Here is a 24874-nt window from a genome sequence, read left to right as displayed (position 1 = left end):
TGGAGTTACCCGGGACTCCCTTTTGTCACTGTCTCTGTTGTCTCTCTGCCTTCCTAGTGGCTCGTACTGCCTTAGCTTGGTTACCTCCTGCTCTTTTATTTTGAGCCATGAGGTTAGTTACCTAAAGGATCTTTCTGCTTCGGCACTTGTTTGCCTGTCATCTTCCCCTTGAGGCGGGGAGGGATCTTTCCGAAACAAACACAGCAGTGATGTGCTTGTGCCTCACTGCTTGGGCCTGTATTTTTCAGACGTGGCTTCCTAGAGCCCTGAGGTTCTGTGGCAGGAACTGGATCACCTCCATGGGATGAGAGCACACTGGGGAGAGACCAAGGACACACATGAAAAAGGACTGATCGCTTCCTGTCTATCTCTTGCCCTACACTCCCCGCCTGAACTCCAGACAAGCAGCTTTGCTTTCGTGTCTCCTGCTGTCATAAAACACCTCTGGCTTTCAAGGGGCACCTGGGTGGCTCAGTCAAGCATCTGGTTCTTGGATTCAGCTCAGGTCATGATATCATGGGCTCTGCACTCAGTGGGGTCTGCTGGATATTGTCTCCCTCTGCCCATCCTGCTCTCTCTCTCAAATAAATAAATCTTAAAAAACAAAACAAAGGGTGCCTGGGTGGCTCAGTGGGTTAAGCCGCTGCCTTCGGCTCAGGTCATGATCTCAGGGTCCTGGGATCGAGTCCCGCGTCGGGCTCTCTGCTCAGCAGGGAGCCTGCTTCCTTTCCTCTCTCTCTGCCTGCCTCTCTGCCTACTTGTGATCTCTGTCTGTCAAATAAATAAATAAAATCTTTAAAAAAAAAAAAACAAAAAAAAAGCCACAAAACAAAAAAACAACCACCACCACAACAAAAACCTCTGCTTTCATGATAAAGTCCAAGATCTAAGCGAGACATGAGAGACACTTCATAAACTGTCCCCATTGCTGGCCCAGCATTGATGGTGTGCTCCGCCACAAATGTAACATTTGGTGAACACGCGTGCCATCCTGTTGCCTACGCCAACAGTGCTCAGATGTCTCTGTCCTCCCTTGTGCGCCTTTCTCTGCGCAGACGACCTCTACCTTTGCCTCACTTGCTTGGCTCACTCCTGACGGTTCCCTCAGATCCAGCTCGGGCGTCCCCTCCAGCCATGCCTTCCTGTTCCTGTCTCCAGGGGCAGCTAGGCAGCCTCATCTGTGTCCCACCGGCTCTCACTGCTCGGACGGTAGAACCTTCTGTGTAGGTTTGTCCTCCCCAAGCAGCCACCCCTCCAGGAGGGCAGGGCAAAGACCGCGTTGCCCTTGCTTGTCACTGTCTCCCGGGCGTTTTGCACATTGCCCCGCACACCGCAGGTTCTTGGTAAATGTTTGACTTACTGCCTGCCTCAGTGACATGAGTGGAGATTCAAACTTCATAGCATGGTTTTTGTAACAGGCGCGTCGCTGTCTTGCTGTGCTTCCTCTCTCGCCGCCCTCACCCCGTGGACTCGCATCATTCCGCCATGGGACTCCTTCGCTTGAGCCTCTCTGAGCCTCTGGGCACACCATTTCCCCTTCTGAGTTCCATACTCTCCCTCCCCCGTACGTCTCCACTCGCATCATTCCGCCATGGGACTCCTTCGCTTGAGCCTCTCTGAGCCTCTGGGCACACCATTTCCCCTTCTGAGTTCCATACTCTCCCTCCCCCGTACGTCTCCCCACCAGCAAGCCCCTGACCTCCGAGGCCACAGGGAAGATTTCCTGTGACAGGTACCTAGCCTTCCTCTGTGTTCCCTCAGCACACTCTGGAGACCCACGGTGTCCTCCGATTTCAGAATTACAGGCTTTTTCTTTTTCTTACCACCTTAGATTTCAGCTCCTTGGGAGCAAGGAACGTGTCTCTCTTGTCATTTTGTAAGACTAATGTTCCTTTAGCTGCTTCTCCATGTTGAGTCAAGTCCAGGGCTTGCACTGTGCCCTAAGTGGTCCTTCACAGTCCGTCCTAAACCACCTCTGTTCTGGCCTCGTCTCCTGCCGCTGCCTGTGAGCCCTGAACGGCAGCCCTTTCCAAAAGCAGCTGGTGGTTTTCTGAGCATATCTCATGTAGAACTAACCATGCAGAGTCTATCCACATGCTCCTTTCTGTTCTGAAATGCTGGCTGTTCGCAGGGGCTCTGTTTTCTTCAGGATGGTGTATTCTTTTTATTCCATTTTTTTTAAATGTATATAATATTTCAGGCATATATCAAAGAGATAGAGTAATACAGCGATCCCCTATGTATATATATCCAGCATAACAAAAACATTTTAAAGAGAGAACGAGAGAAAGATTCAGAGAGAGCTAAATCCCTTATTTTTTTTCCTCTCTGATCCCATTTCCTTCCCTTTCTCAGTGAAGAATGGCTGTCTTCAATATAGTATTTATCATTTCCATATGGTTTATTATTTCATGTTTTATCTGTAGAAGATCGATAATATCATTTTTGCATTTTTAATACACTATGTAAATAATACTACTTTGGCCACATTCCTCCACTAGAATCCTTGCATGTAAAATACCCTTGTTTTGGAGCTTTATCCGTATTGTTGCATGGAGCCTCAGATAACTTTCCATTGCTCTGTAGGTTTCCTTACAGGACTCTCCCACAGTATTAACCCATGCTGTTCGTCAGCGTTCTGATTTTCAGTTTTTCATTGTTAAACCAATTTGTAGTGAACATACTTGTATAAAAGAAAAATCTAGTCTTTTTCTAAGATTAAAAACAAGGACTCTGGCAGCGATATCCTGAGTGAATAGTACACCTGAAAGCCAGTTTCGCTCAGAATTACCCCTTGACTCGCAAACACCATACATCTCTACCATTCGCTCTAACTGGCAGTAAGCTAGGGGGCGCGTAGTTTGATTGCAAAGTTTTCACCATAAGTTACTTTTCTCAGCAATTTACAAGCCACATCTCATATACATTTAGGTCCTTTTGCCTTAAAAAGTTAAATGTGGGGACACCTGGGTGGCTCAGTGGGTCAAGCCGCTGCCTTCGGCTCAGGTCATGATCTCAGGTTCCTGGGATCGAGTCCCGCATAGGGCTCCTTGCTCAGCCAGGAGCCTGCTTCTCTCTCTGCCTCTGCCTGCCGCTCTGCCTGCTTGTGCTCTCTCTCTGACAAATAAATAAATAAAATCTTTAAAAAAAAAAAAAAAAGTTAAATGCGAGCCAGAATTAGAATGTTAAAAAAAAAAAAAAAATGAAAGCTCTTTAACTTTAAGACCTGAGGGAAAAGCTTATTAAGTTGTAGGAGAATAACAGCTTGAAGTCAAGTGTGAATGCTGTTTCTTATTCATGATAGTAAACTTGAAGTGGCCTCAAATCAGCTGTTCCTACACCAGCTTTCTTAGGAACAGCTGGGAGCAGTAGCCACAGCTCCTTGAGGTGGACCAGTCAACATTTTCGGCCCTCACCAGTCAGATTTTCTCTTATACCCAAATGAAAGAGCTTACGTTAGAACTGAATCTTACTTCCTTGTTTTGTCTTCTTCTAACAAGGAAAGCGGATTGTTAGTATTCTCTTTGAAAATAAACAAAACTAGCCTTTCTTCTCCTAAGGAAACAATTTCAGATCCTTTTTGCTTTGATTCCTACAACTTGTTTAAGAATTCTCTTCAATTTTGATGGAAGGTACCATGGATTACCTCTGCTATCCTCTGAAGGGACGCTGGGAGGACACAGACAGAACCCCAGGTTGCTGGTATTTTGTAAACTCAACAAAGGCCGCTGTCTGCCTTCACTTGCCCCTCTTCTTCTGACTAATACCAAGAAGCGTACTTCTTTCAAGCATTTTTAGTGCTTTCCCTTTTTGTTTGGGCATCAGTTCATGCTTGGGCATCAAGTCTGAGACTTGCCATGCCCTGTGCAAGAACTGACCATCAAAGTTCCTTTGGTCTCAAAAAAACTCCTGAAATTCCCTTTATTCCTCAAAGGTGCTGCTAACAAATTAAAAGAACCTTAGTAATTTTTTTCTTTATGCATTTCCATGTGAATACGCTTTGTACACAACCCCAACAAATTTTTGCCTTTTATTTTCATAATTTACAAAATAATTTGTATATTTGAAATGTATACGGCTAATGCAGTTCACTGTCCTATTCCGTTATTCTTTTACTTGGCAATTTTATACTACAAGGAATTTATCCTGTACATAGTCTCACTTCAATATGCTAAAAAATTATATACAAGGGTGTTCATCACAGTGCTGTTTAAAAAAAAAAAAACTGAAAATGTTGCAATGATTGATTAATAATGGGCTAAAGATAAATAAATGATAGTATATCCATAAGCTTAGACGTCCATTCCTGGCCCTCAACATTTATTGAATGGATCAAGGACTATATTGTTCAATGAAAAAAGTGTGAAGTACGGAACAGTACACATTGGGTGAAATAAAAAAGATGCATGTGTATGTATAGCCTTGCCACCTTTAACATTTCTGGGATCACAGACAATAAAGTGCTGGTACATAGGGCGCCTGGGTGGCTCGGTGGGTTAAGCCACTGCTTTCGGCTCAGGTCATGATCTCGGGGTCCTGGGATCGAGTCCCGCATCGGGCTCTCTGCTCAGCAGGGAGCCTGCTTCCCTTCCTCTCTCTCTGCCTGCCTCTCTACTTGTGATCTCTCTCTGTCAAATAAATAAATAAAATCTTTTAAAAAAATAATAATAATAAAGTGCTGGTACGTAGTAGCTACCTGTGCGTCATGGCAGTGGGTATGAGCAGAAAGTGTAAGGTTTACTTTTAACCTTAGAAGGTAAAACAAAACTGAACCTCAAGTGGAGAAGACTCTTGAGCAGGTTTCTGGACCTCCCTCTTGGAGTTCTCCCCAGTCGAATAATCTGCCTGCAAATTCCACCTGCCACACAGCCCCAAGCCCTGACCCCTCTGGCTTTTCAGCTCACCATGATGCTGCCGTGCACTCCCTGGGTCCCAGTCTGGAACGTTCTTTAGGCAGTTACTCTCTTCTAGGGATCCTAGTCCTGCACTGCAGATGTTGTACACCAGCTGAAAAGTCATTTCATATCTTTTGTCCATTTTTTAAGGTATTAATAGCAGGAAGGTTATTTGGGTTTGGTTAGTCCATCATGACCAGAAGTGGAAATCTTATAATACATATATTTAAAGTCATTGTTTTAAGAAATAAGAAGATAAAGCTGTGATAGAAAGTGATTGACTCTCTTATCCTAGAGAAATAATTTAATCCAACACGCTTCTTTGAAGGATGAGGAAATTGAGGTACAAGTCCAAGGGGCTAGTCATAGCTTGCCCTCAGAGTGACTCAGGAAGCCCAGTGCCCCTCAGTCTGTCTGAATCTCTGTCCACTATTCTTTCCTCGATACTGGAAAATTCTCTTATGTTTGCAGTAGAATTTTAAGCTGTCAAACTTTTTTTTATTCTTTTGAATCCCTGTAATTTAAACATTCTCCTCACTTTATTTTTTTGTTATATCGATAGTATCATTGATCCTGCTATTAACACAGGCATGAAGAAAAAAAATCATACATGTGTATTTTAGAATATGACATTCTGCAGAACTTTAATACTGTATAAAACCCAGAAAAGGAGACACTTATTTCTCTCTTTTTTTGTTTTTTGTTTCTTTCAGTTTGTTTTCCTTGCTGTCTAAAAAACACAACAAAGTTCTGGAACAAGCCACACAGTCCTTGAGAGGGTCACTGAGTGCCAACGATGTTCCTCTACCAGATTACGTAAGTAGTTAACCTTACATTGTCAGTAACAAGTTTCCCTTTCGTTGTTAGGTTCATAAGTAATGATCTCTGTTCTCAAGGTCTGACTATGATCTTGGTGCCTCTAATATGCAGACAAAGGAATGGTGTCTCACATCAAGGGGAAAACTTTTAAGTGATTATTAACAAGTGGTTAAAGAAAGTCAACCCTAAGCCAGTGACTGTTAATAATTAGGACCCTTGTTACCTCAGGCAAGAAACCCACTCAAACTAGTTACATGGAAGCAAAAGGAGCGGTTTCACAGAAAACATGTAGTGGTTTGTCACTGAACTTGAGGGGCAGAGGTACAGGGGCTGGATTTCACAGAGAACCAGAACCTGAACTTGAGAAGCCTTTGGATTCAAGAACATCCTGTCTTTTTGAGGCTCTTCAGTTTCTAGGCTCTGGTTCCTTTGCTTCCGCTTTACTCTTGAGCTCTTATTCTCGATTGGCCAGATTTCCCTATGTGTTGACTTGGACCTAAAATAGCCACTCCAGCCTTCCTCTCGCCCTGGGAGTGTCGTATCATTAGCCGCCTGACCAGTCTTGAAGCCCCAGTTCTCCGTTCCAGGGAGAGACACTCTTCAATGGCTCCGCTCAGCTCAGTGCGCCGCGCTGGTCCTGTGAGCCACGGTCAGCGGAGGACAGCACTCATGTGTTGCCATGGTTTCATCCACTTTACAGATAAAGAGCTTATTCCCACCTCACCTCAGAGAATGACAGCAGAGTGGAATGGGAGCGGCACAGGCATGAACATTCTAGAATAACAGGAAGGAGAATATTAGGAGTGCCTTCAGGGCAGTGCCACTGTCCGTGACCTTCCTTACATTTTGGAACATGGCTTGGATGAGGATGCTAAAAATTATCTTGTCATAGACCACAGAAGTAGTCCATCGAGTTCTAACAAGGACAGCAACTCTCAGTGGGTTGATACTTAAGAACTTCATGAGAGAATTTTTAAGTTTGGAGTTTGAAGTGGTGATGCATACCAGACAGCCGGCAAACTTGTTTTGTTTCCTGTGGTTTGTTTCATTTCTAAATGGCTGTGCTGATACGAGACTGTGGGAACGGCCCCCAGTCCCGATAGCGGTCGCTGATAAACAGAGATGGCTGGGTGCAGCCGCAGCCCGACTCGTGCTGTTTTTCTTCCCTTTTATTTATTTTGTGTATGCGTGTGATGTGATGATCTGTCATTCCCATTAAGGTATTAAGTTTGTAATTCCAAAGGACTTCTCTTTTACCCAAAAAAAAAAAAAGTATCTTTGATTATTTTCCTGCTAACTGAATATTCTCAACTTTTTCCAAAAATTAGCATAATAGCTCACTTCTTTCCGAGCCAGAACTTGTTATAAGAAAAATATTTCTTCCTAATCATTCCTTGAAAACCTCAGTTGGGGCCTCTGAGTGGCCGTGGGGATTGCGTTTATTAAGAACTTGAATTCAGGGACTCCCAGGCTGCTCAGTCCGTTAAGCATGCAACTCTTGATTTCAGGTCAGGTCATGATCTCAGTGTTGTGAGATCGAGCCGTGCATCAGGCTCCGTGCTGTGGCTGGAGCCTGCTTAAAATTCTCTCTCCCTCTACCCTTCCCTCTCCAAAAAAAGAAAAAAAATCCCTTCAATTCCTCTATAAATGTTTTGTTATTTTTACATAATTACCATTTGCTTACATAGCACTCCTATGTCATTTCTTGCACAAAAATGTGTTGAATGTATTTAGTGTTGAGGGTGTGCTAGTAGCATTCTCCTGTAATCAGAGACCAGAAAACCACTATGTCTTTGAGAAAATGGATCATATTTAATGGTATCCACCAGTCATGAAAGTGATTATGCAATGAAAGGACAGGTTAAACTCCTAACAGACACACCAGTTCTACTATTGAACCTGATAGTTTTTAAGTTGCTGACTTGTTCTTGGATTAAATTTTCTCTAGGTAAAAATGAATTTTTTTAAGTATCTGGTTCATAGAAATACACGGAAAATTCCACGTAGAATCTGTCGTTGACAGTCCTTATTTTAACATTTGTGTGTGAGAGACTTTACGAATCACAACAGACTTCAGATGGGCTAATGAACTCGAATTTTGCCGTCTTTCCTCAGAGTTCATTGCAGAGGGTGGGTCGCCCTGATTCGGTAGTGGGGATGGCAGCGGGGTCCATGGTGATGGCAGCGGGGTCCTTCCTGCCACTTAGCCATGTGGTGACGAGAGAAGTCAGTGCTGCTGTGTGTTTTCTTTAACCATAACTGAGCGTGTTCCCTTGTCATTCCCACAGTGCAAAACACTGTAAGTGATCTGTGTATTTGAAACCATGTTCCCACTGTCATTCTCTTTGAAATTGGTCATTACCTGGGAAAACAAAATGTTTCTCCCTTTTTTCCCCTCGCTAGAAATCTTAATTAAACGTCTCTGCCAACAGCCACATAAAACCCTGTGTTCTGGACTCATGCTGTAGACCACATATTTGTAAAAGATGGAGAAGGAAAGGTTCAAAATGCAGCAGTGGGTCCCTGACAGCATAAGAGGTCACTTCTATCTGAGCCGTGACTGTCCTTTCCCACTGGGATCAGATGGGTTTGAATAAGCGCTCAAAAATAATCATGTGTTCTTCTCACTGTAATACATAGAGTACTCTCTGTCTGCCTGGAGCTTTCTGAGTTTATTAAGAAAACACTTACTCTCATTGTACTGTGTAATTCACAAGTCCGTTGAGTCACGACATAGAAAACAAATAACAAGTTAAAAAAGCATGAGTGTTCATCCTTCAGTACGGCCTTGTTTGGTGGGACAGCTCAGGGGAGACCTGAAGCCTTCCACCGAGTTCTAGATAATGAGGGCACTGGCTGCTGAAGGGGAAATAAAACAAAAACTGCACTCAAGTCCTCTTTGGGAGAGAGAATGCTGAGCACAGAGAGGGAGAGCTGTTTCTGCAGCCTCTCTCCAGGGGCGGTAAAGACGTCTGGGAAAGCACGTGCAGTCCAGCCGGCCACGTCCAGCCGGCCACGTCCAGCCGGCTGCACTTTGCTGTCTTTAGGGTTTCCTAAAAGTGAATTCAGTGACTAGAGCAGGGGAGAATTGCTAAAGGAGAATCTTTCCGCATCTTTTTTTTTTTTTTTTAAAGCCACTTGAGTCATGTACAACAGACCTGAATATATAAAGTGAAACAAAAATAATAAATGAGCTGTAATTGTGTTTTAAACCTATACCTGTGGTTTTTAAATTACGAATATTGTTACAGTGTCCTCTAAGCTTTTTTCCCCCTAATTTCTGACAACCATCTTGGCAAGTATTTAGGATAAGAGGAATCTGAGTCTTATTCTAGGTGGAACCATAAGGAACCAAATTATAATGTCCTTTTAAAAAAAAAAAAAAAGATTTTACTTATTTATTTGACAGAGAGAGAGAGATCACAAGTAGGCAGAGAGGCAGGCAGAGAGAGAGGAGGAAGCAGGCTCCCTGCTGAGCAGAGAGCCCAATGTGGGGCTCGATCCCAGGACGCTGAGATCATGACCTGAGCCGAAGGCAGAGGCTTAACCCACTGAGCCACCCAGGCGCCCCTTATATTGTCCTTTGATCATCAACCAACCTGGGAACCTTTCTAAAGGACTGACTCTGCCATCTAATTTTTAACAGTAATTGCAAGGACAGAAGCTAAAAAGACGCAGCCAAAAAGATGAAGGAGACAGAATCAGAAAAATCAGCTAGAGTGTAAATAGCAGCTAAGAGTTTATCATTGAATGCTAAGCAAGTGTAATGTTACCAACTTGTGTATATGTGTCTGTGTGGATGTGTCCACACACACATTCCAGTGGTTCTCCAAGTTCTCATTTTTACTTTCCTTTACCCATGACTGAACAGTAGAGTTGTCCAGAGGCTTCATGATGAGGGATCGTTTCACTGGCAGCTCACAGAACGTGTACTTGTGTATTCTCGTGCTTTAAATTGTTCTTAGTTTTAATTCATAATATGATAAATACCAATGCATATTATCGACATAAAAATAGTTTTTTTGAGAGCATCAGAGATTTCCAAGAATATAAAAGGGTCTTGAGACCAAAATACTTCAGAACCAGTGGAATATATGATCTGTCACACACACAGACACACGAGCACACTCACACAGACGTGCACAAACATCCATGCACATGCACACAGAAGGAACAAGTAAATATATGCTGTTTCATATCCTATGATTGTTTTTTGTCTGTGATAATCTTCTCTCCTGGTAGGATTGAGTGTACTTTGAAGGCATGAGTCTGTTCTGTCTTGGGCTGAAAAAAGTAGGCTAAATATTAACCAGTTAATTGATGAGGATGAAGCTCCGTATCCACACCTCCACTGCTCTTGTAGGCGTCCGAAACTGTAGAGTTTCAGATCTAAATTATATCTGTAAGACATTAAATTTGAGTGGTTTGGTTGTTTCCCTAGTCACAAAAGATAGTTTCTCACATGTAGGGAACATGTGTAATTTTTAAGCTGAATTATATATTTTCTCATTAATTTATGCATGATCTTTATGTCAGAATTGCTTCTTTTCTGGGGCACCTGGCCGGCTCAGTTGGTGGAGCATGTGACTTGATCTCAAGGTCATGAGTTTGAGCCCCACAGTGGGTATAGCGATGGCTTTAAAAAAATGTTTAAATTGCTTCTTTCTTGTTCAAAGGGTAGTTGTAGTATTCTTTCTTTTAGTTCAGTACACATAAAACAGGTTGTTCGACCTCTACTTGATCTAATAATTCGCTATCTTAAATTCTAACTTCCTAAAGAGCAAGCACCATGTATTTGAAATTTGTTTTGATCAAGTCTTGATGGCTTATCATTATCACTCGGCATGGAATCCTAAAATATTGCTAACCCTGGAGTATGCCGTTTGACCTAACCTTTTGAACCAATAACTCTTAAGATTTATTTATTTATTTATTTACTTTGGAGAAAGAGGGAGCTCATGCACAGGCCTCAAGCAAATAGCGGGGGAGAGACGGAGGAAAAGAGAGAATCCCAAGCAGACACCCCGCTGACTGCAGAGCCCAGCGCAGGGCTTGATCCCATAACCCTGAGATCATGGCGTGAGCTGAAATCAAGAGTCAGACGCTTAACTGACTGAGCCACCCTGAACCAATAACTCTTATTCAGAGTCTTTTATCTCATTTATATTTGCTTTTAGACATTTCATTTCTTCAGAAATATATTACAAGATATTCTGAACTGATTCCGCATAACAAGAAAACTTGAATTCAGGGATTTTTCAATTTTCCTCCCTTGTATTTTAGGCAGTTATATTTTTAAGATTCCTTGTTAGTGTGTACTCTTTAACTCAAATCTTAAATTCATTTGACTGAAACAGTTGATGGATAGGTAATCTTGAAAAATATCTCCGGCTGTTTGTTTTACATGTGTGTGCCTTTACTGAGCTAGTGTTAAAACACTTCCTTTTACATACACAGTCATAAATACGCATACGTACTACATAATACTTCTTGTATTTCAGTGTTGGTTCTGGGTGAGACTGTCACTTGGAGATGTTCTGTGGGGTATAGAGGCTGGCATAGAGAATTTAACATTGTTAGAACATGGGAATGGCTATCTGGGATGAGCTGTCATATCCAAGGAGTTGGAAACGATGAAATTTGCCTTTGTTAAAACCGTTCCTTTTAGATGTTGTTACTTTTGAAGGAATCACTTTTGGGCGTTTATTCCAGTGATGGGGGCATTAATCAGGATGTTGCTAAAACTTCTGTTTGGGGATTATTTTAGCATGGTGTGAGAGGTAAAAACGAAGAGGGCATAGTACCTATACACAGGGATTCTCAGTGGCTACATACAATTCTGTATGACAAATTTTGTAAGAGGTCTGTAACCAAACTTGGGGGTTTTCGGAAAAGGGAGAGAACAGTTTGGGGGAAGTAGGGAAGGAATTGTGCCAATTTTCATGGCAAGGAGTTGCAATTTGAGCCAGGTAGTATTTTTGAAAGGAGAGATTGAAACGGGGAAACAGTCTGGGATTATGCTTCTTGAATAAGGGCGTGGGGTGAAAACAGCACATCATTGCCCTTGGGTTTCTCGTGTCCAGCACAATGTCTGGCATGTGATAGGTGCTCACATCATACACAAAAATTAACTCAGAATGGACCATAGCCATTAAATGTAAGAGCAGAGACTGTACAATCCTTAGAAGAAAATATGGGAGTAAATCTTTGGTAACAAAATAAAAACAGACAACTCTTAGACTTCATCAAAATTTAAAACTCTTGAGCTTCAAAGGCCACCATCAAGAAAGTGCAAGGACAGCCCACAGGATAGGAGAAAATGTTTGCAAATCTTATATCCAATAAAGGACTAGTTAGTATTCATAATATGTAAAGAATTCTTAATAGCTCAGTCACAAAAAGGACAAATAGTCCAATTTTTAAAAAATGGTGACTGTTTTGTAACCTGGTTCTGTAGTTTATGTATCTTACATAGCTGTCTGGTCTGGGCAGATCATTTTGCCTCTCCCGGCCTCAATTGCCCCATCTGTAAAATGGGAGTGACAATAGAACCTACTACCCAGGGTTGTTGTCAGGATTAAATGAATGAACAAGTCCAGGGAGGATCCTTGGTGCATAGCAAGTGTTGAGTAAGCGTTAGCTACTGCAGTTATACACTGTGCGGTTCATGTTTGGGAGAGGGATTCTGGGACAACAGAAGCCAGCTCAGGAGACGAAGATGTGTGTGTGCCCTCTGGTAAGGGGAAGACTTCCTTCAGGAGAGCTATGACATCAGGTAGAGGGGAAGACAACGGAAGCCACTGTAAACTCATAGTTGAGCAGCAACATGAGGAAGCGTCTTTGATCTGTCTGGGGACACCTCAGTTGTTATTTGGCACCAAAGGGTGAATCTCAACCCCAAAGGGGGGCCCTCACTTTTCAGCATGCTCCCTGATCTTAGAAATATACCAGGGCCGAGTGTGTCCCAGAGCCCCTAAGGTGAACCACACCAGAGTGGCCACCAAGATCAAAGCAGTGGCTCGCGCTGGCATTTTTCTAGTCGGTCAGCCAGTCCTGCTGAATGCCAGATGTCCCACGAGGCCTTGGGCGAGCCAGTGCTTGGGATGCTCACCAGTCCCATCTCTGCCTAATTACACAGCTAAGCACTACTTTCCATCATGCTTGTGTCTGGTGGTTGCGGGAGCATCAGACCAGCTATAGTCAGTGGGATGCAGGCGGAAGTGATGTCATCATCACCACCGCCCCCCGCCACCACCACCCCGAACCATCTTCCATATGTCTCTCATCACGTGCTAGCTAGACGCAGGAAATCTGGTGTGAGACTCCAGGGTCCAACAATATGGCAGTGCGTGGACCCCTGAATCATCTCACTGAAAGCCAGCTGCGTACCCTGTTGGACTGTGATGCAAGAGAGCAATTAAAAAGGAAAATGGGCAACGGAACAGAATAGACATTTCTCCAAAGCAGACAATACAAGTGACCTGTAAGCACGTTGAAAGATGCTCAATGTCATGGTCAGGAAGTGCCAAGTTCAGCCACAGTGACGTTTATACCACCAAGATGACTGTCATCAAAAGACAGAAAATCACAAGTGTTGGTGATTTTGTGTTTTTTTTTTTTCCTTTGAGACTTTCAAGATGTTTTAACTCATCAGGTATTTCCCCTGCTCCAGCTCTAGGATCAGCCAGATCTTCAAGAAAGATCATGAAATTTGAATCAAGATCTTTGTAGTTACTTTCATAATGTAGAAACTGCTGTTTAAAAAAAAAAAAAAAAAGAAAGAAAGCCAAATCTTCTGAATAAGGTTGGTGAACATCTCTAAAAGAAACAACTGCTTTGGGGCCCCGGGGTGGCTCAGTCAGTTAAGCACCTGCCTTCAGCTCAGGTCTTGATCCCAGGGTCCTGGGATCGAGCCCCATATCAGGCTCCCAGCTCAGCAGAAAGCTTGCTTCTCCCTCTCCCTCTGCTGCTCCCCCTGCTTGTGCTCTCTCTCTGTCAGATAAATAAATAAAATCTTAGAAAGAAAGAAACAACTGTTTTGATCTCTTATAGGTCTCAAGCCCCACATTGATTAGGTCCCAGGAAGTTTCTTCCTTACTACAATTGATTTTAAAATTCAGATAAATAAAGCTTCTAGCAAGTGAACAACCCCTCTCTGCCACCACCACTTTAATTATAAACTGGCCTGACTTTAACATAATCAGACTGGTTTTCTAGGTTGTATTATAGCTTGGCTTTTAAATATACTTCTAAATAAAAAAAAAAAATCTTTAAGTACACTTCTGAATTACGAGTTTCAGAAATGTTCTTAGGATTCTAAGGACAATATTTAGTCGGAGGATTCCCCTCTTGTTTAGAAGAAATTCTTTGTTTTTAGAAAACACACCTCTGTTGAGGGAAAGATAATTCCCATTTCTTTATTCCTCAAGAGGAAATTTGTCCTGTATCTGTTCTTAAGGAGTATGGCAGAATATTCTTTTTAAGGATTTTTTTTTTAAGAAAAATTATCATCAGAAACACTCAAATAACTCTTATTTTCTTTCCTCTGGCTTATAAAAGGAAATGGGATGCGTTTGCATTGAAATCTGGCAATGATTAATTAACTTTCTAAGCAAAGTTTAAAGAGTACAGAAAACCCATGCATATTAAATTCAGTAGCTCTGTGTGATAGATTTGTAAAAACCAGTGATCACAGTGTTTTCCCCTTCCTGTTGTACTGAAAAAATTCTTACCTGCTGCTGTGCAGAGCTTATATGAAAATACCTTTTCCTGACAGTCTCCAAATTTTCTTTTATTTATTTAAGAAATCCTAATTTTAATTTTCCATTTGCTCAAATTTTTATTAATTTCTCTATCTCTCCCTTTCTGCCCGAGTTGGTAGTTCCGAATAGGAAGAAAAGAAATCTACTATTTGGAATTTTCTTTGATATATCCTTGATTTACATGGCAAATAGAAAGCAGCTGTCTATTTAAGCATCTAATTCTTGAAACCATAGTCCCCTCAAGCGTCATCTGGAAATAATGTAGCTTGTAAAACAAAGCTAAGAAGAAAAGGCAATGTTTGTTTTATGTGGGATGAATGATTTCTGTTGGGGTCCTTTAATTCGGCTATTATGAGGGTTATTAAAAAGCAGTATTACAAAAGGGATTTAAATGAAAAGAATTTTTTTGAGCTGGTATCTTATTATTACAGTTGATTATAGTCAAAGCTGCAAATGTTTTATAAATGGCACTTTATTTTTGTTTCTCTAAATAAGACCCCGAAAAACCAGTAATCTCACTCATTGTATGAGTAGAAAGTCAGATCTTTCCATAGTTGATTAAATTTATGAAAACAAATTATATTTGAGAATTCAGCTCTGCCTGTTTTTCTGGAAATTTCGTGGATTTCTGGAAAATTCTTAATCTTCACAAGAACATTTGAGGGTCACCTTACAAATGCAAGGACAGACAAGAAAGCATCAGATCTATCTAGACTTCAACTATTAGAAGATTCCATTAACAACAGAGAGAGTCGAGCCTAAATTATTTATTAATGTATTCATGGATTACCTGAATTTCTGAGATGTGAATTTGGAGATCTCAGTCATGAGAAATGGTACATGTAGGAAAGTAGAAAGGCAGTTTAATTTGTGCTTTGACCATTCTTAGAGGCTTTTTCATGATTGGAATGTATTTTCTTCCTTTTTTAATACAGCAAAGCAGTTATTTTTGGAAAGTTGACCTATAAGAACTAAATTTGGTCCTTAGATGCATTTGGTGCCAGGGAAATGAAATTACTTAGCATGTTTGTTCAATAATCATTGGGGCATGGTTAATTATTTTCACGCATGTGAGGTCCCTGTAATCTTTCACCTGGTATCTTCTATGACCTCAAGTTTGCATTTTGATTGAGGTCACGAGGAGAGTATTGTGTTGCTCTCAAACCTGTCTTTTTTTTTCTGGAATATGCAATGCCAGCTGACCATTTTTGTGATTGAATTAATGGCATCCTTTTTAGGGTCATATTCTAAGGCTAAAAGGTACTGAGCCTTTAATAATTAAGGACTGTCTCTCTTATGAAGTTGTTTTATACTGCTCATTAATTCAGATAAGAGTAACTTTTGTTTCATTATGAGTAGTGCTTCTGCTCATTAATCAATTCCAAGTACTGAATTTCCCATACCCATTGTGAATGCTCCATCATATCATTACTAACACTCTCCAGGTTAACAGTTGGTAGTAACAGCTACAAAAGAGTAATGCATGTATAAACACAGTCCATATGGTTTCTAAAATTCCTTATTCTTTCATCCCACGTGTTGTTAGCTACTACTGTTTTTTAGGTACTTCCCTCTGCCCTGTGAAGATACCAGTAAAGATAAAAATCTCCTCCTTCGCGAAGCCTATGTTCTAATGAAGAGCAGTATCTAATGACTGTCAGCACGGGTGAATGAATGAATGAAATGTTAGAAGGTCCCATGGGAAAATGAAGCCGGATGAAGGGATGGAGAGTGCTGGCAATGGGAAGTTAGCAGTGTAAATGCGTGGACAGTGGGGTGCTTGCCTCTTTGAGAAGGTAACATTTGAGCAAAGACAAGTCGGGTGGCTACTCAGAAGACGTGTTCTAGCAAGATGGAACAGGGAGGCTAGAGGGCTTGAGGAAGGAGCCTCCTGGAGCTTGACAGGGTTGTGTTCACATCTCAAAAATTCAGGGTATTGTGGCCGGCAAGGAGATGATCTGGATCACATTGATAATTGTCTTGAACCACTGCTGATTGAGGAGTAAACCAGAAAAATTTTAGGTACAGCAACAGCCTGGGAGTTAGAAGACCTGTGCTCTGTGTTTTTTACCTTTAATTTGCTGTGAGCTTGGGCAGCTTATGTCACCATCCTGACCCTTGATTTCTTTGCCTCTGAAGTGTATCTTGAAGTAGGAAAGCCTGGGTGGCTCAGTTGGTTAAGCGTCCAACTCTTGGTTTTGGCTCAGATGGTGATCTCAGGGTCCTGAGATCAAGCCTGTGTTGGGCTCTGTGCTCAGCCCAGAGTCTACTTGAGATTGTCTCCCCCCACCCAACCCCGCCCCGTGCTCTTGCGTGCATGCTGTCTCTCGCTCTCTAAAATACATAGACAAATCTTTAAAATATAAAAATAAAATCTAGCTTGAGGTAGATTTTTTAGTGTGATTTCCTTAACATTAGCGTTCTCTGGTTCCATCATTTCTGTGAGGATACACTGGGCAGATAGAAACGTATTTGTATAGGATTGTGGGAATACACAATCAGAGGGGACTCCACCCACATCATATTCTGTGTGAACAATGTCCCCTAAAACACAGCCTGGAATATAGTGTGAATAGTGCGCTCTAGGGTTACAGAACAGTAGCGGGCCAGCGCAGGAAGAGCTCAGTAAGAAATACAGAATCGAGGGGTGCCTGGGTGGCTCAGTGGGTTAAAGCCTCTGCCTTCCACTCAGGTCATGGTCCCAGGGTCCTGGGATTGAGCCCCACGTCGGGCTCTCTGCTCTGCAGGGAGCCTGCTTCCTCCCCTCTCTCTCTCTCTGCCTGCCTCTCTGCCTACTTGTGACCTCTGTCTGTCAAATAAATAAATAAAATCTTAAAAAAAAAAAAAAAGAAATACAGAATCGTGGTGCTGTTCCTTACTTTAAGGATTTGAGACAGACATTTGTAGATATCACTGAGTGATGGAGATATTTGTACATAAGATAAATCAGCTTATGGTTTATAGAATGCTGCAAATAAAAGGCTTCTCTGAGAAGGCATCGTAAAAATTTTGGGAGGTTTTCATTTGAATCTCACGTAGTGAAAGGGCCTTTAACTTAGAGTCGGTATGGAGAGTGGTTGAGAGTATCAGCTTTGTGAGGAGAATTCTTGGAAGACAGACCCAGCTTTACAGTTTTTTAGTTTCCTGAAATTTCCCTACGGAAGCAGCAGATAGAATGCATCAGCACTCACTCACTCACACTAACATCTGCAGAAACTAGAATGCATGGTGCCCACGTCAAACCGAGACTACTGAGAGCTACAAGATCCCTGTAGTGTGTGGGGGAGGAGCTAGAAGGACCCAAAGAGACATCTGAGAGATCTGAGGACAGGAGGAGCCCCAAGTAGCCAGAATGGGCTCTCTGGAAAGACCAGTTTGAGGAAAGCAATGTGAAACTACTAGGGATTTTGCATTCTCTAATTCATGGTTGAATGTAAGCTGTCCGCCATAAGAGCTGAAGGAGTTCTAGAATGTAGACCCTATGAACCTTTAAAACTAAACAGCTCAAGTTTTCCTCGAGGGCCAAGCCCCACACTAAGGTGAAGCTACTAGAAATAAGCCACAGAGGAGGTGAGGGACGCTCAGCAAAGAAAAAGAAAATTCAGATAAATGTAGGGTTAGAGAAGAGAGCCATGAGATCCCAAAAAGGGCATGACTATATTTAGGAACGCTTCATACTATAGCCCTAGAGTCCTGAGACTAGAAAAGTGCTACCTTGACCCACCTCTCCCTCCTAACGTGTTAGGAAAACTAACTTCAGGGGAACCTGGGTGGCTCAGTCAGTTGATGTCTGCTCTTGGTTCAGGTCCTGCATGATCCTGGGGTGCTGGGATCGAGCCTCACATGGGGCTCCCTGCTCAGCAGGGAGTCAGCTTCTTCCTCTGCCCCTCTCCCCCATGTTCTCTCTCACTCTCTGATTCATATGCTGTCTCTCTCTCAGATAAATAAACTCTTTAGGAAAAAAAAAACTAACTTCATTAGAAATGAGCAAAAGAGAATGTCAGCCAAATGCAGTGCAGAGGTAGAAGATAAAAGAGAATAAGAGAATAAGAATCTCTGTACTGGGGGCACCTGGGTGGCTCAGTGGGTTAAAGCCTCTGCTTTCGGCTCAGGTCATGATCCCAGGGTCCTGGGATCAAGCCCCGTATCGGGCTCTCTGCTCATCAGGGAGCCTGCTTCCTCCTCTCTCTCTGCCTGCTTCTCTGCCTACTTGTGATCTCTGTCTGTCAAATAAATAAATAAAATCTTTAAAAAAAAAAAAAAAAAGAATCTCTGTACTGGTAATGAAAGCATGCGATGTACCCATAAAATAGATGAAAACTATTTAATAACTTTTCCAAAAATCATACAAAATAAAACAGGTGCCCAGCTGGCTCAGTCAGCAGAATGGGTGGCTCTTGACCTCAGGGTCGTGAATTCGAGCCCCATGTTGGATGTAGAGCTTACTTTAAAAAAAGAAAAAAAAAAGAACAGAAAAACATAAATCAGAATTATTAAAAAATTGATATTTTTCCTAAATAAAAGAATCATTTTAGAAATGTCAGCTGTACACAAGTATTTACTAAGTAAATAAATATAATGCCTTAAGAGTAACAGAACGTGAAAAGGTGAAAAACTTGAAAGCAAAAAGGAATGAAAGAAAAAGGCTTTGAGAGACAGTGACTAAAGAATAAAGGCAAAGATCCAACAACTATAAGATAGGAATCCCTTAAAAAGGAGGAAAACTACTAAAAGTTATACTTCAAGAAAAATTTCCTAAGATTAAGAAGAAGAGAAAAAAGAGTCAAAACTGCATGTGGAAAGCAGATATTCTGTGCTTTGGGCCACCAGTACCAACACAGAGATAAGGAGAAGGTAGTTCAGGGATAGCCGGCAGAGAGACCAGGCACTTTAAACGGAAGAAAATGAAGCTGTCAACACACTTTCTGACAACAGTGTTTTATGCCAGAAGAAGATGGAATCACATTTTGAAGATACTCAAAGAAAGCACAAGGGTTTTATATCCCACCAAGCCGACTTCCAAGTATAACAGACATAGACAATCTTACTAAATCTAGGAACTCAAATATTGTTTCCTTCCTAAGGTCCGTCTCCCACTACTCTCTGTGAGTGGTGGTCAGCAAAGGGTTTTGATAAAGAGCCAGAGAGTAAATATTTTAGACTTTGTAGGACACATGCTAGTCTCTGTTGCCTATCTTTGTATGGAGTATCTAGTTTTTGTTTTGATTGGTTTATATATAACCCTTTAAAAATGTAAAAACCATTCTTAGTTCAAAAGGTCATATTAAAATAGGCCACAAACACAATCTGGCCCATGGTTCATGGTTTGCCAGCCTCTGTATCGAGAAAGAGCTTTAGACAACCACGCTGATGGGACAGTCACAAAGGCTAGTGGTGAGCATTATCTACATTTTTTACTAGTGGAACACTAAATGATATACAAGTATAGTAAGTAAAGGCTGTTTTTCTGACAATAGGGATATAACTCTTAAACTGTGGAGAGGGAAATGGGGAGAGCATGTGAAAAGTAGAATAAGCTTGCTGATTATAGTTAACTGGGAGTTAAAGGATATTATTTCAGTTCGGATCCTGGAAGAGAAGTGGGCAGTAAAAGAAATTAGCTAATTTCAGTATTGCTTATGATAGGGAACCAATAGAAAATTATTAAAAAAAAAGGGGGGGAGATGAGAGAAATTTAATACAAAGTTATTCATATAAAGATTACCATTAGAATAAAAATATGAACTTTCTAAATACCAGAAAATATACCTAAAAAACAAAATATGAAAAGAAAGCAACAAAATAGACACATATCAAAAGTCTACTTATTAAAAAGACTTAGTTACGTATAAATATAATATAAAATTATATGGGAGCACTGAAACCAGCCAAACTGATCTTTAAAACTCAGTCCATAAGAACTGGTTGAATAACTTTTGGTGCACTTAAACAGTAAGGTACTATGCAGCTGTAAAAATGAATGAGAGGTATTTCTGTAGAAAGTCTATGTGCCACCACATAATCATCCTCAGGATAGGTTGGTGATATCCATTTGTATCTATTTGTATTTAAAAAAAAAAAAAAAAAAACAACAGTGGGAATGCCTGGCTGGTTCAGTTAGTAGAACATGCGACTCTCAAATCTTGGGGCCATGTGTTTGAGCCCCACGTTGGGGTAGAGTTTACTTTAAAAAAAAAAAAAAATGGAAGGGAAGGTAGAAATTTTTTTGAACACCTACCTGTAAGAGTGAAGGAAAGTGATAGGGATAAAATGAGCCTCTGAATAATCCTTATTCTTTAGATTTAATTGAAGAACTACATAGATAGTTCTTAAAGGAACAAAACTTCCGCCTATAGAATTGAGTTGAATATTAGTGATTGCACATATAGTATGATTATAAAAGGAAATTTAAAAGAGCAGCCTCTAACATTGAAATACATTGAAATAAATAAACCTAAATATATATCCAGTTGGTGGCATAACCAGCCAACCAAGTGACTCTAGGCTATACCTTGAAAACACAGTTGGAAAAAAAAAATTAAACTGTTTTTACTAGTCATATTTATGTAGAAGCCTTGGTGTTGTTATTTCAAGAAACACGTGTGTAATGTGAGATAAAACAAACGAATGGTTGTGCAGTATTCTAATTTTGCTTCCTCCATTGCCTTGGGAACCTGGATTCTTGGCACAGGAACAGTATATGCAGATGTAAAATAGAAGAGATTGAGTAAAACCCCTTTGATCTTAGCTTGAATAGGAACTATTTCTTTGGACTCATATTTTTGTTTGTTTAATATCTCTAGCTATGTCTAGTCATTCTACTTCTGTCCTTTGAACTTATGGAAACAGTGACCAACCCAGTCGCATAGCACTGAGCATCCTTAGCAACCAGATTTCCACTAAAAGGAACAAAGAATTTATCCTGCCTTTTATTATAAGATGGAAGAAAACAATAGATAAGGAAAAGTTCCTCTTTGGAGAAGTTTTACAGCCAAAAACTGAAAAAAGGATAGAATTAGAATATGACCATTTTGCAAAACTTAATAAATGAATGCATCCAAGCATGGAGCGCGAGTGGCTGCTAAATTTGCGAAAACAGACAACCAGACATCATGTGCCTTCTGTTGCAGAACACACCACCGTTTATGAAATAGTTTTACTTTAAAAGAAAAAAAGAATCAAACCTAATATGATCAAGCCTTTAGATTAAGTTGCTAATTTACAGGAAAGATCCAGAACAGAAAAAACTTAACTGCCACCACCAAAAACCAGATTATAGGAAACTATATGGGACAAATTACCTGGTTTATTCAACTAATAAATTGCAATGAAAAAGAGAGAAACACACTTTAATAAAACCTACTTGCACTATAAAAATTTTATTTGGATCCTCATTCTGTTTTTTAAAAAAAGAACAAGAAAGGCCTTTTTTTCTTAACCTAATTAGATTAGATTGGGCATTTGATAATTTTCAGAGATGACTATTAACTCTTTTATGTGTGAGAATGGCATAGTGGTTGTATTTTTAAAAGAATATTTTGTAAAAGATTTATTTATTAGAGAGCGCTCACATGCAGGGGATGAGAGGGTAGAAGGAGAGGGAGAAAGAGAATGTCAAGTAGACTCCCTGCTCAGCACGGAGCCCAACACAGGGCTTGATCTCAGGATTTTGAGATCATGACCTGAGCTGAAATCAAGAGTCAGATGCTTAACTGACTGAGCCCTGCAGGTGCCCCTTGAAGAAAAATTTTTATCTTTTGGAGATACTTACTGATATGTTAATGACTGAAAGATGTGTCTGGAGTTTGCTTCAAAATAACACTTGAGGGGAGGAAATAGAGTATAAAGAAACAAGACTGGTACTCGAATAAATAATTTTTTAAAAGACACTAGTGGAAAAAAAGAAAAGAAACAAGATTTGTCCAGACTCTGGCCTCGGACATACCTGGATTTGAATTCTACTTCTGTCTCCTATTAGCTGTGTGATAGTAAGGAAATTACTTAATTTTTTTGATTTTCAATTTCCATATCTGAAAATAAGGATGACAGTCCTGTTATCAATGACTTAATCTTAGTTTTAAAATAGGATTAAAAACAGTAAATACAAAAGTGAAACACAGTATATATTCAAGGAGGGCGTCATCCATCCAAAATACATGATTTTATTTATGCCATGTTTTGCTCCAGATATTGAGTATACAGTGATGAATGAACAGAAATGGACCTTGCCCTGCCTCAGGATCTGGTGGAGGGAAAAAAACCACAATCATTTAGCAAGCAAATAAATACAAAATTATAAATAGGGTTAGGGAAAATAAATGCAACATAATGCAAGAGAATTTTGAGAATCTTAATTTAAATTTGGGGTGTTGGGGAGATGGAGTATTTGCTCTGTGAAAATTTAACTGAGACCTGGTAGAGCCAGAGGAAGAGTGGGGGTAGAGTGTTTTAAACAGCATGTTCAAAGGCCCTGCAGGTAGACAGAGTTCTGTTTATTCAGGAAAATGTACACAAGCCAGAATGTCTTGGAGAGTAGCATTAAGTAAGACGGGAGGCAGAGGTTATTGTCGGCTATGCCAGGCCTGGCAGGCTTTTCATTGAAAGGAGTTGGGTATTATCCATAGTTCAGCATAAGGTCCTTGAAGGGTTTTGAGCAATGGAGCAACTGGTCAGAATGTACCTTTGAAAAAAAGCATTTTAGACAAGTGATTCTAAAGAGGTCAGAGTTGAGACCAAGGCCAGTTAAATCAACTTTGGTGAGAGATCACAGTACAATGGCTTGGAACTCAAGAGAAGTCTCTCCTGGAGGTGGAAATACAGGTGGTGTCCGCCTGAACAAGATATTCAAAGTCATGGCAATTGATGAGAGCACAGTGCGAGACAAAGTGGCATGAGAAGGAAAGAGGGATCAGTACAGAGCTCTGAGGGGCCTCCAACCTTCAGAAGTTGTATAGAAGAGGAAATGCTTGTAACAGGGAATCAGGGAAACACCACGTGCGTGGTACCAGGTAGATGTGTCTTAGAGAGGAAGAAATGGTGAGCCAACTATGGATTGAAGACTGAGGACGACCTGAAGGTTGAAACACATCCACTGGATTTGACGAAACAGAGATGGTATCTGCGCATGTAAAAATGGGAATTATTTTTAATAGGTAGCTAGATGAATCATGAGAAAAATCTTATGGAGATTAGATTTTTTTTTTAAGATTTTTATTTTATTATTTGACAGAGAGAAATCACAAGTAGGCAGAGAGGCAGGCAGAGAGAGAGGAGGAAGCAGGCTCCCTGCTGAGCAGAAAGCCTGATACGGGGCTCGAACCCAGGACCTGGGATCATGACCTGAGCCGAAGGCAGCGGCCTAACCCACTGAGCCACCCAGGCGCCCCGGAGATTAGATTTTTAAATTGAAGTCTAGGATGGAAAGAAAATACAAAGATAATTATTCTCAATCTCCTCCTATTCAGCCTTTTCTACCTTAGAATATGTCTGTACCCCTGTTTCTATTAACATACCCAGCTTATGAAGTTCTTATGTGGACGGATGGTAAGAAGAGTGAAGCTTATTGAAAATGCAAATTTTATATTAGTACTTTAATAAGTTATAACAATAATAAGCCTCACAGCAGCTAAATATCCTGATTAATTTAAATCTATATGTCAGATTTTAACTAGGTTATGCTTAGTAAACAGTAAATCAAGTGGAAAGAACTAAAATCAAAAGTGTGTTTATACAACTCCTGTTATAGGAAGCTCCAGAGAGTCCCATGGTAGCCCTGGGGTGACTTCTATGAGATTGTTGAACCTGTTTAAGCAACTCTTACATAAGATAGGAAGCTTCACAGTCACCATCACATCCATGGTTCAAAGGAAATACTCCTTAAAGCATTTTTGCTTTACAAATGTTTGTCATTTTCATCTATAAGAATACAGAGGAAGAGATTTTAAGAACTGAGTACAAATGAGGAAAATGCATGCTGTGTAACAAAGGATGTTGGAGGGAGAGGGGTGTGTGTGTGTTCGGCTTCCAAAAAAGCTTTAGGTTGTTTTTTTCTTTTCAGTCTTACATTCTTCTGTCCTTACTATTATATTACTTATGTAGAGCCTTCTGTCCATTGAGTTCAAAGCACTTACAATCATCAAGTCATTTATTTCTTAGATTCATTGAATGGGTGCCCATTGTTCAAAAGCCCGTGGGCGTAAGTACAAAGTTATAAAAGCACACAAATTAAATCTAATAGCACAGGAGCAAGAGAGAAAGCCAGCAGGATCACTTTTGTGCCTGTCGGGAATGCCAGACTCTTAAGAAAGAAAAGAGGAGAAAACAAAAGAGAAAAAAGAAAAGGAATAAAACAACCACCTAGGATTCGTCAGATTCTGAGAGTTGCAAAAGAAATCTGTC

At 40.7% G+C, this 24874-nt stretch overlaps 1 protein-coding gene across 1 annotated transcript in view; it reads left to right on the top strand.

Moving 5' to 3' along the window:
* LOC111142404 (dymeclin) overlaps positions 1–24874 on the top strand; it is a 336078-nt gene that overhangs the window by 222455 nt on the left and 88749 nt on the right. The window contains exon 14 of the mRNA XM_022495468.1: positions 5609–5711. Coding sequence (XP_022351176.1) covers positions 5609–5711 — 103 coding nt within the window. The remainder of the gene's footprint in view (positions 1–5608; positions 5712–24874) is intronic.

The sequence above is a fragment of the Enhydra lutris genome, unplaced genomic scaffold (assembly GCF_002288905.1).
Source record: "Enhydra lutris kenyoni isolate GAN:26980312 unplaced genomic scaffold, ASM228890v2 scaffoldscaffold8, whole genome shotgun sequence".
Taxonomy (NCBI): domain Eukaryota; kingdom Metazoa; phylum Chordata; class Mammalia; order Carnivora; family Mustelidae; genus Enhydra; species Enhydra lutris.
The sequence above is the reverse complement of the archived record's forward strand: the minus strand, read 5'-3'. Positions and strand labels throughout refer to the sequence as shown.